Below are 12,647 nucleotides of genomic sequence, written 5' to 3' on the forward strand. Positions count from 1 at the left end.
GTACATTACTGTAGGAATGATCAAACCCCTTCATAAGCCACCACCTTGAAGGATAGTGTTGTGTTCGATTTTAGAGTCCAATTGAATTTCCCGATTCATGCCCTTATATAGGTACAATTCACGTTGCCCTTATATAGGTATAGAAATGCAGTCCTTATTTAGGCATAGCTTATGCTGCCCAAATACAGGCATGGCTACTTCAATCCGTTCATCTACGTCACAATGATTTCTTGGAAAACCAGACTCTTAAGCCGTTAGGGACTTCCCCTAGCTTGAATATTGATTTCTCCAAGAACTCAGTTATTTTACAATGAACATCTATTCCTTCGGGGTTCATTTATGACGTTCATATGCCCGACTTTACGTCAAAGCTGGCATTCCTAAAACACCTTCAAGGTATAAATATTCGGTGCAGTTCGACTACCTACGTGCACGACGCAGCTCACTACAGCAAGTGCCGAAGGAAGCCAACTCTCCAGCTGACGCACTGATCAGAAGCTGTTCCCCTCTGCCGAGAAATCTAGCTCCAGTGTTTCTGACTCCCCTTGCGGGGTGTTGGAAAATCGAGTCCGTGAAAGAGATAGCAACCTCTCTCATTCTAAGGTATGGAGCTGATTAGAACCTAGAGAAACCTTGGCAATTCTTGGCAAAAACTAAACCTATGCTAAAGAGCACACTTACTTCTTCCCCGCGTACTAGACCTAGGTTAGTTACATTGGGGTAGGCGTATTTTAGAAGCACCAGTTGAGTATTTTAGCCTGTGTTATTTATGTATGTATTTTATATGTCATAGCAACAGTCAATGCTATTACAGTATTATTGTATATTACTGTTTACGCTGTACGCATTATACTTTGCATTCTGTCTGTTTTATGCAATTCAGAAACGAAGCATGCTCGATTGACTGAGTAAAATAGTTATCTATTGTTTCCACGACTCTGAAGAAACGTTTTATTCTTGGGGAAACAAAGTTGTCATGTTTATGCGGTTGTCAGAAACTAATCCCTTCTTGTGTATTTAACAAAGTTTCTAGTGACCTCTGAGCTAGCTGGCACTCACAATTAACCCGTTAACTGCTTCGAACGTTCAGCGCGAGTGCTGAACGTTCGAAGAAACGGGTGCGGCCACGTCGGCCGTTGGACGTGCGCAGCACCAGGGAGGTAGCTCGTGCGACGGCCGACGGCAGCAGCGAAGGGGTTAAGTTTAGTATACTCGATAGAGACATACTGACCTCAGTCCTATGTCAAATCTATAGTGTATATTATTCCAATGCGCAGAGCCTATTGGGAATATAGGAACTACACTACATGGCGCTCAACGGTTTGGTAAGGCACTAATTTAACGCTAGATACTGCAGTAACTCAGTCGTGCTTTTCTCAGAGACCTCTTTTTTCCGTAATACTCCAATAGACGTCTGGAGTGGGTAAAGAAATAAATACTGAGCTGAGTAGGATGAAAAATCCTATGTATTAGCTTTTTGGTTTGTTCAACGTTGAAGGATACAGTGTTCCAAAATATTGTGTACCTTATCTTTGTTTCCTTGAAACTTGCTCTGCAACTTTCATTGAACAATGTCGAACAAACGGCAACAACACCAAGGACGGGGGAGCTGCGTCTGACCCAGCCAATGGAGTTTTAAACTATACAGGTTTCCAAGAAATAGACGAGGATGCTATAGTCATTCCTCTAAATTTAAGGAAAGCCATCACTATAGTCACTTCTGTCGTCTCCCTCAGGGATTCAAGAATAGCCCTGGTTTATTCTCAGCGAGGGTAACAGAGTTACTACAAACGTATGATGATGAAGCATAATCATATAGATGACATCTATCTAACAGACGATGACCTGGATAGGCACTTGAACAGGGTGAACACCATTATACTGGGCTTCACCTCTGAAGGGTACAAATTCATTTTTAAGAAATCAAGAATTGCCAACCTCAATGTCCTTTTTTTAGGATATAATAATAATAATAATAATACACATTTGTAAAGCGCGAACCATCACCCGTTAGGGTCTCTAGGCGCTGGGGGCCGTTGGGAAGATTAAGCAAGCTATTGCCCAGAGTCACATGGTGCTGGGCTAATCTGCTGCCAGCCCCGGGGTTCGAACCGTGATCCCCAGATTCCAGAGTCAGTGACCCTGGCCGCGGCGCCACACCTCTCCCATATGAGTTATCAAGTGAAGGCAAAAGCATTGCAGCCAACTTTTTAGAAAACTGTGCGCTGCTCCAACCTCCAAAAATGCTGAAAAACTTACAGTCAATTCTAGGTTTCCTGAATTTCGGAAGAACATACATTCGAAATTACCCAGAAATGGTTAAACCTCTCTACGAATTAATCAAACCTGATTTTCAACCGGTTCATTGGACACAAAAAGACACAGAAATTTTGTGTTCATTGCAAACAGATATGTTGGAAACAAAACATTTGCAAACCTGCGTAAACTTACGCAACTTAGTGATCTGAATCATTCCAGGACAATGCGGATTTACGTACTTAACTTTTAACAAAAGTGAAAAAGTACCAATAGCTTACAAATCACACTTGTACACACAAGCTGAAACGAAATTCACATCTACAGAAATAATTCTGACAGCTGTTCAAACTGCTGTTGCAAAAGAGCGAGCCCTCGCACAGGGTATGCGCATTATACTCGTTACACCTGTACCTGCTAAGAGGCAGTGACAAAAGCGAGCATTCCAAATGCTAAAGCTTTAAATCCAAGATGAATACAATGGGTTAATTCTCTTGCTGCAACAGATGTTGAATACGTTTTTGATCCTTATTTGAAAACACAAAACATTTCTACAATACGAACAAGAATGTATTCTGCCTACTGAAATTCTGCCTCTATAACAGTATGAATGTATAATTTATACTGATGGATCAGCTCAACCCACTACGGGGGGTAAACACGCCTATAGTGTGACGTGCACGATCGTTAAAGTTCGTTGGCGCGATGGCAAATTCCGACCAATGGTCACTAAAATGCAATTTCTAGGAGATTGTACAGCTCAGTGAGCTGAACTACAAGCATTCAAGATGGCGCTTGAGAATACAGACCGCGAATTCCCCCATACTCACAGTGTGTGATTCGTATTATTGTGTTTAATCTTAAAATAAATACTTGCAGAACTGGATTCAAAACAGTTACAAAGATGCAAAAGGTGGCACAATTAAGCATAAGATGCTTTGGGAACAAGTAGTTCAGTTACGACAATGACTACAAAACACTCACGTGATACATACACTGAGTCATCAACGTAATGACGTTCACGTTGCAGGGAATTCATTGGCTGATGAAGCTGCAAAGGCAGCTGTGCAAACGGCTTCCGTAGCTGCAATCACTCGTTCAAACTACGTAAATAGACGGCAACATAATGCTGGCTGTCAATGCTTGAAGCAAAGACAGTGGTAAAACATTACCTAAAGGGTTTCCACTCAAATACTCATATATATATAACTGATGCGAATAATGTTCCGTTTGCTCGAATCCTTGGAGTGGGGGATAGAGTATTTCCAAACATGGAACATAGATTAGGACTAATCGTAGTAGCACATGAAGGGCTCGCCTCTGCACATACAGGTGTTTCAGCCAGAGTGTCATTATTAAAACAGTGGCCACGCATGAGGAAGCAAACCAGAAACTATGTTTTGGAATGTAAAATATGCCAAAAGATGAAAGTCTCAACTGTGAAATGTCCTGCGCAGACGCCCCAGTTAATTTCAGATAAACCTTTAGCTTGCGTTTACCTGGACCACTGCGGTCCCTTACAAAGGGATGGTAACTATAAATATATCATGGTCGCAGTAGATTCGTGCTCAAGGTTCATTTTGATGTGGCCTCAACGCTCGGCTGACGCTCGAACTGTTAGAAAAGATTTGCGAGTCTTTATCGGCACATACGCAGTCGGCATGCTACATTCTGACCAGGGTCATGCGTTTAGCTCTCGAGCTTACAAGGAGGTCATGGCCAATTCGGGCGTTGCATTGCGGTACTCTAGTTCATTCCATCCTGAGGGAAATTCGATAGTGGAGAGAAAAAAACGGGACATAAAGCAATCTATAACAGCTAGGGTATTAGGTTCGGGCGACGGGTGGGTCAAACATCTAACAAGTGTCCAACGTAGTCTTAACAACTTGCCAAGAAGATCTCTAGGGGATATCACTCCTTATGAGGTCCTTTTTGGGACTAAGGATGCTGGTGCGGACCTTGATTGTCAGACATCAGTGGTGAACCAAAAAGACTTTCATATCAAAGATTGGTTGGCTGTTTTACAGGACTTAAAAGAAATAAGAATGAAACAAAGTAACGTGATCCTGAAGCCAACCACCACTGAGGAAAAAACGACCATCCCAGCAAGGCCTGTCTGGATCCCAAAGCTTGGTGATCTAGTCAGAGAAAAGATCGCGGACAAAAAGGAATTTGGGCCTTCTTACAGACAACCAGTACCTGTCCTAGCAATCCACGGATCAAGAACAGTATTGCTGCCTTCCCTTGCTGGTAAAATGGAGAACAGGTTTGTGTCAATCGACCTGGTCAAACCACATCATGTGGCCGATTATAAGTAGGGCTCCCGGTTTTATGGAATTTATTTTTGGGCCATTTCCGTCTGTATTTATCCATATTTATTTTTTCCCCATTTTATCTGTATTTATCCCTATTTATTTTGTGTTTGCGTATAAAGTTGTAAAACTGTACATTTCCATATCTATTTAACTGACAGACGCGCACTCATACTTTGATGTCTGTCGTGTTTTAGCTATTTAAGCTGCCAAATATTACACAATACATACACTGGTAGATATTAGCACTCTACCATAAATATAAGTTAACATATTCCTTTATTTAAAGACATTTCATCCTGTTTTTTATTTTCCCATGCTGTCCATCTGCTCAGCTGCTGGCCTATAATTCATGAAAGAAAGCATGGAGAGTCACTTAAAAGAAGCACATTTTTCTGTATTTATACACTTTTAAAAATAAATGCAGACAGAAAACACATTGTTTTCTGTCTGTATTTATCTGTAAAAATCCGTAAAAACGGAAAACTGAGAGCCTTAATTATAAGCAGTAGGCCGAGTGGACTTCGCCAATGAAGCAGACGCCCAGCTCTGGCTACTAGCCAAGAGGTTCAAACTGAGAGACTCATCACCTTTGAAGAATCTGCAGTGCGAAATGAAGGACTAAGCAACAAAGCTATGGAACCTGCACCTCTTGTAACCCAAATAACAGTTCGTCAAGAAACGCCTGTCTACAATGAAGTAGCATCTGACTACACAAATGTAAGAAGTGATCCTGTAGTTCCAGCGATTTCAACTAATCCTGATGCAATCCCAACAATTGACAGAACTGCCCCTGGCTATTTCATTAACTTTGATACTTTTTCCGAGGATCCCAGCAAGCCTGAAACTACGCCAGTAAAAAAAACTTTGAAAGAACAAGCAACATACCTTTTTCATCACCTGGAAAAGATGTATCTGGTATCACCATGGATTGAATTTTGGATTGTGTTGGGTGTCTTTTTTCTTCTGCTTTGGTTGACTCTGGTAGTAACTTTGGGAATACTGATAAATGGAAGATATGTCAAAATGGACACAGCAAGCAAGAACATCAACTTACTCCTCAAGCCACACAAATCATCCCATCGTAAACAAAAAGACTTGTCATCAGTGAACATCACAGCCGTTCCTATAACTAGTGGTATAGCTTGGGACAAAACGGATTATGACATTTTTGCCCGTCTGAGCTGTTGAAGATTCCACACTTACTCAAGATTTCATTAAGTGACTTTGTTTCATGTAGTACCTTTTCTGATGATTGGGACTTCGAGACTGTTAATATTACGATGTCAGACTTCAAAATGTCTGCAGTATTTACAAATCATGAATATTTAGAAGGTACATCTGACTATGAACAAATATATTGTTATAACCATTATGGTCATCATTTCTTGCACAGATCTGCAAATCCTAGAAATGTATTAATGTATAACCAATGGGAACATTGTCCTACGCCAGCAAAGGGTAGTTCAAAAACATTTACTATGAAATCTCCGTAGTTTTCAGGGTTTAATGTAACCAATCCAGAATCATTTTACTTTAAGAATGTAAACAAAACAGGAATGAAAAGTATGTTGACAAATACCAAACAGATTTCTACGGGTGCTCGTGAAAGACAATTTCTATCTAAAGAATGCTAAAGTGAATCTGGTATTTTACTAACCTCTGTTGGTCGCTTTCTATCAAGAAAGTTAAATAGAGGTAGTTGCCAGAAAAATAAAAGGAAGAAAGTCCCTCAGAAAAAAGCAATTCTGGTATTTTACTGACCTCGAAGGTCATTTTCTATCAAGACAGTTAAATAGAGGTAGTAGAAAAGAAAAAGAAGTCTCTAAGCAGAAGCAGACAAGCCCTAGGGCTGATCTCCAGAGCCCACAAAGTACATACACATATTAAGTATATACTAAAGTATATAGATGGGGTCTCGAATGCTCGACCTAATGAATTGAAAATATACAATACTAGCAGCCCGTCCAGACGTTGTCCGGGTATGAATTGCTGCTGGCCAGTAGTATATTGTTTTGTAGGATTTCGTTTTGATAGCATTTCTTATCTGTGACAGGCCTGTGAAACGCTCCGATTCACAGTGCACTGCTGATGCACTTAAGAGTGCGCCTTCAGTAGTGTGTGAACTCGAGTTTCTCTACTTTATTTTTCCTTGCAATATTATATAGTGCGAACACGAACACATGGCATGAGCACAATTTACATTACAGAAGAACACATTCATTTGTGGTAGGCACAGGGAGATAAAGCGATTTGCCTGGAATCACAAGATGTTGAGCCGATGCCGAGATTCGAACGTAGCTCCCCAGTTTTAAAGTTCGCAATTCTAGAACTTGTGGCGGGAGGTGTGTCTAAAAGTGTATGTCGGTGCTGGCCATCAATGAGAGAGACCTGTGCATTTTTCAAATCGGTGGTGAAAAAATATGAGTATGTTGCTGGAGATGTGGGCCGCCGTGCCACCAATTTACTTACCGGAGGAGGGTAAACACTTATTATTCCGCAACTTTCTTTCCGCATACCAAACTCCGCATACTTTCATTACGAAAGTACCATGACTCCGCAATGCCATTATAACGCATGGCATTACATTTTATATGCTTTACCACGCATACATATACAACGAAATTCATTGTAAATGCATGAATGGTAAAAGCAAGTTTTTTTTAAATGTTTGGATAAGGTAAGTATGGGTATAGGGGTATATGTTTTGGGGTACTGAGGTATATGTTTTGTGGTGTTTGGGTATTTTAAGGGTTCAGATATAGTTTTGGGTTATGGGGTACAGGGGTATTTTTAGGGTTTAGGGATAGGTATGGGTTTTGGGGTACAGGGGTATTTTTAGGGTTCAGGGCTAGGTTTGGGTTTTGGGGTACAGGGGTAGGTTTGGGTTTTGGGGTTCAGGGATATTTTTAGGGTTCAGGGCTAGGTTTGGGTTTTGGGGTACAGGGGTATTTTTAGGGTTCAGGGGTAGGTTTGGGTTTTGAGGTACAGGGGTATTTATAGGGTTCAGGGCTAGGTTTGGGTTTTGGGGTACAGGGGTATTTTTAAGGTTTAGGGATAGGTTTGGGTTTTGGGGTACAGGGGATATTTATAGGGTTAAGATGGGTTAGTGTTTAAGGGTGATGGGGTATTTTAAGGAGTAAGGGTGGGTTATGATTATGGGGTGCAGGGGTATTTAAAGGGAGCAGGGTGGACACCTGGAGCTGGAATGTACAGAACCTGGGAAGAAAAAACAATGAAATATTGGGCACAACACTCGCTTTTTTTTCTGTAATCCCGCGCCCCGCACACGCCCACGCCCCCAGCACACGTCCACAGCACGCGATATGAGACATGGCATGAAGGGCGGAACGTACCACACGCCCCCAGCGTTTGTCACGCCCCCAGCACACACCCACAGCACAACGCAGACACGCCCACAAGGGACTACTTTGCTGGCACGGTTCTTTTACCTTTTAAGTGTATATGGTGGGGGTCTGCATAGCCTTTGTCCTTCTGCCGCAACTGCCCTTTCCAACGCTGTATTGGGTGTTGTGATTGGTGCTGTGGTTCCTGAGATTACCCGCCTCAAAGGTTTGGGCTCTCTCTTTATTATATTAGTATAGATAAGAATATAGGGTATTTCATTTCATTCTCCTTCCTACTAAATCTTTACCAAGAAAAGCTAGCACTGAAAAGACTGCCATGAAGAAGGGTTCAAGAGCTATCTTGTTATTAGCCAGAGACCTCGAGTGTGGGGAAAAAAAACCTTGGATGCTTAAATGTGTCACTAAAGCAGAAGACATCATATTTGTACTGTTGCACAGGGCTGGCATCAGAAGGAGAACATGTGATTCATGATGTTGTTTGAGAAGAATCTCTAGGAAATTCTTACCGACAGCTGTCCATAAAGGCAACCTTCAGTTGTAAGCTGCAACTCTTACAATAATTATATGAATATAGGAGATAAAACACATTACACAGGGATCATTGTAGTGTAATAAAAGCAAGCAGTTTTGCAATTAGTGATGGGGTCATAGGTCATACATGAATAGGGAGCAGGTGCAAGCAATGTTGGGCACTTACACAAAAAATAGTAGACACAACGCTTGGTAAGAGTTTACAAATACTGTAAAGTTGGCATTTTCATATTTTTATTAATTAGAAGACTCCTACTAAAGATGTATGTTCTTACAGGAATCACAATCCCAAGAATTTATGGTTGCAGCAGAATCAATAATAAGCACAATTGGTAGCAAATATACAGACAAGGGAAGAAGAACATGTGCAAGGAAATCCAAAGAGTCATTGGCAGTGGAAAGGTAGGTTCTAGTACTGTTTTTGTTGACCAATTAAAATGTTTCCGGTCAATCGGGTAGGTATTTACCAGTTTATAAACATGTTTACAGATGGAAGCCAGCGGTATTTGTGATAGGGATGAATACCTACATTCAGTCATACATCAAATACATAATTCAGTATCCTGCTGCACAGTATCTCATACATTACAGATCTTCTGTTTCACAATACATTAACAATACTTGTCTGTTTGTGTCCGTACTCACCAAATCTGAAAGAGACACATTACCTTAGATTCCTTACCTAAGAATATCCCAAGGCGTCAGACTGGATCCAGAAAGTTTTGCTTAGCAGTACCCCTGTGCGTCAGTAGGTGGCGTCCTGCTGCTCCGTGTTCGTCGCTGGCGTCGTATGCGCCGAGATGACGTCATGGAGACTACTTAGGCCCCAACCTTGCGCGCTGGCGTTAGTTCTTTCTTTTTCCGCGCCAGTAAGTGCAGCTCCTGTTAGAGCACGTACCCCAGTCATTTTTTTACTCTCTTTTTGAGACTTTTGCCTCGTGTTGGTTTCTCTGGTGCTAGTAGGGATGTCTGGTTTTAAGTCTTGTGGGACCTGCCGTCACAAGATGTCGGTGGCAGACTCTCATGACGTCTGTCTCTACTGCCTGGAGCGCAACCATGACTCCCGTCTGGACTGTAGGGCTATGGCCCGAAGGCCCTGAGGGAACGGCGCCGGAAGTTGTTTGAAGTTTAGCACTCGTACCCGCGCAGTTCCAGATCCAGGGGTCGTTCCCGTGACCACTCGCGGAATCGTCACCACCACTCCTCTTCCCCATCGGATTCGTGTAAGAGATGGCACAAAAAGAAGTCGAAGAAGCGTTTTCGCTCTCCAATGTCCCCCCGTCGGTCCACGGATGCAGACGAGGGGGACAGCGGCTCCACCCCTGCGGCTCCTTTGGAGCCTGGGAGTCCTGCGCCCTACCCGCCTTACCCGGGTCAGTCGGAGACACCGCATTAATGCAAGAATTCCTTGCTGCTATGGACCGCCTGTTTAGGCCTCAGGCTCCCGCCGGTGCGCCTTCGGGTCCCGTGTCCAGATCCTGCTGGTCCGTCGACTCCTTCGGCAAATCCAGCTCCGGTGGCGCCGGCACCGCAAGATCCTGCGCTCCGGCCTTGGCACCAAGAGGTCCCATGCTGCTGTCTCCGGCCCCGGCGCTACCCTCGGCTCCGCCGGCGGCGCCGCAGTGGATCCCGCTGGGTTCCGCCTCTCCCCCGGTTCCCGGATGGGTTTGTCCCCGCCTGGGATCCGAATTGGGATCCGGACCGGTTCCTTCACTGGTCCCTGCCGCACCGCCGAGGTCTGTGCCTTCGGGGCTGTCGGAGGAGGATGACTGGGAAGGGTTTGAGGACCCGCTTTCTCGTCAGTGTAATACCAAGCAGGACTGGGTGGATGACTTGGAGGAGGCCGGAGGCCTCAGCGTCGCCTCTGATCCGGGTCTTGCCTCTCCCCTGCCCACTATCGAGGAAGGCTCCTCATATACTGTGGTGGTCCGTAGGGCTGCTGAGGTCCTTAACCTTGATCTCCCCACGGTGACCTTGAAGACAAATCTCCTCTCTGAGGTGCTACAGCCGGCACCCAATTCTTCAGAGCCGCTGCTGCCCTTTAATGATGCCCTCACTGAAGTCTTGTTGGGTACTTGGTCACGGCCCGCCACAGGGGCCCTTGTGAATAAGAATGTCGCCAGGGGTCATCGCCCGGGGCCAGGTGACCCTGCCTTTCTGACCACTCATCCAACATCCAAAAGTCTGGTCATTCAAGCTTCTACGTCCCAGAGTGCCTTTCCCACGGCTCCGCCAGATAGGGACTCAAAGAGATTGGAGCAGTTTGGCAAGCGGTTGTTCTCTTCGGCCAGTTTAGGACTGCAGTCAGTGAACATCGCATGCCTTCTGGGCCGCTATTCCCACGCGGTGTGGGATTCCGTGGCTGAAGTGTTGCCCAGGTGCCTGGAGGAGGTCCAGAAAGTGCTGTCTCAGGCTATAGCTGAGGGTAAGGACTCGGCTAGGTTTGCCATTCCTTGTGGCTTGGACACCGCGGACTTCCTTGGTAGGGCAATTTCCACGACTGTGGCGCTTCGTCACCATGCCTGGCTGCGGTCCACTGGGTTCTCCCTGGATGTTAAGAGCTCGCTCATGGACATGCCTTTTGACGGCACTCGCTTGTTTGGTGATAAGGTCGACACGGCACTGGAGCGTTTTAAGGACTTTTGAGCTACGGCCAAGTCCTTGGGCCTTTATACCGCGTGCCCGGCCACGCCCACGTTTCATTCCTTTCGTGGCCATGACAGCGGCACCCCTGGCTGTTCGTTCAGCCAAAAGCCTGTGCAGAACCAGCCTCAATAGGCCCGTGGGCGCGGCGGCAGCCATGGTGCCTCCGGGGGCCGGCGTGAGGTTCAATCCACCTCCGCCCGCGACGTCTACATTGAAGGCTTCCTAGTCTGAGCTTCGGGTCACATCCCACACCAGTGGGTGGCAGGATTCGCCTTCACCTTCCCCATTGGCGTTCTGTCACAAGTGGGGGTTGCAGCTCATCCGGAGGGGCTACTCCCTCCCCTTCGAGTCTACCCCCGGCCATGCCACCTCAGGTCCACCGCATGTCAGGGGATCACTTTGCACTTCTCCAACAGGAAGTCACGGCCCTCTTGGCCAAGGGGGCCATCGAGCACGTTCCTGGGCCGGAAATAGGACGTGGTTGTTATTCCTACTACTTTCTGGTCCCCAAGAAGGACAAAGGGGTCTTGCGCTCAATCTTGGACCTCAGGGATGTCAATCGCTTCCTTCGGAAGGAGAGGTTCAAGATGTTAACTCTGGCTCAGGTCTTGACTGCCCTCGACCCTGGAGACTGGATGGTAGCATTGGACTTGCAGGACGTAGATTTTCACATTTCCGTCCTGCCGGCCCACCGACGTTACCTGCGGTCCACAGTAGGCCAGGAGCATTTTCAGTTTGCCGTGCTCCCCTTCGGCCTTACCAGTGCCCCTCGGGTGTTCACGAAAATGATGGTGGTGGTCACAGCTGCCTCGATGACTGGTTGTGGAAGGCGAGCTCGCCCCAGGCAGCCGTCACCCACCTTCAGACTACGGCCGACCTTCTGCACTTGCTGGGGTTTCCCATCAATGTGCCGAAGTCGCACCTGAGTCCCTCTCAGTAGCTCCCCTTTATCGGAGCAGTTCTGGATTCGACGCAGTTTCCGGTTCATCCTCCCGAGCAGCAAGTCTGGGATATTCAGGCTATGATTCCGATCTTTCAGCCTCTATCCCGGCTTTCAGTCAGGATGACCCTCCGGCTCTTAGGCCTGATGGCCTCCTGCGTCCTGCTGGTACAACATGCCAGATGGCATATGTGGGCTCTGCAGTGGGACCTTAAGTTCCAGTGGGCACAGCATCAGGGCAACCTGTCCGATAACGTCCAGATCACGGAGGGCACTGCACGGCACTTGCAGTGGTGGCTCACGAATCCCGATTGGGTCAATGGCAGATCCCTCTCCCTTCCCCAACCGGAGCACACAGTGGTGACAGATGTGTCCCTCCTGGGATGGGGAGGCCACTTGGGAGAGGCGTAGATCAGAGGCCTCTGGTCTCCGGCAGAGTCCCGGCTCCACATCAATCTTTTGGAGCTTCGGGCGATCCGACTGGCACTGAAGGCATTCCTTCCCTTTGTCTGGGGGAGTGTAGTGCAGGTGTTCACGGACAACACCACCGCCATGTGGTATTGCAACAAGCAAGGCGGGATGGGGTCCTGGACC

At 46.0% G+C, this 12,647-nt stretch overlaps 1 protein-coding gene across 4 annotated transcripts in view; it reads left to right on the forward strand.

The window, feature by feature from the left end:
* The window catches only part of SYCP2 (synaptonemal complex protein 2), a 2,783,385-nt gene that overhangs the window by 1,414,489 nt on the left and 1,356,249 nt on the right, over window positions 1-12,647 (forward strand). For all 4 annotated transcript variants that reach the window (XM_078651823.1, XM_078651822.1, XM_078651824.1 and 1 more), the window contains one exon: window positions 8,745-8,869. In XM_078651823.1, the coding sequence (XP_078507949.1) occupies window positions 8,745-8,869 (125 nt within the window). The remainder of the gene's footprint in view (window positions 1-8,744; window positions 8,870-12,647) is intronic.

The sequence above is a fragment of the Lissotriton helveticus genome, chromosome 7, assembly GCF_964261635.1.
Source record: "Lissotriton helveticus chromosome 7, aLisHel1.1, whole genome shotgun sequence".
In the NCBI taxonomy this organism is placed as follows: Eukaryota; Metazoa; Chordata; class Amphibia; order Caudata; family Salamandridae; genus Lissotriton; species Lissotriton helveticus.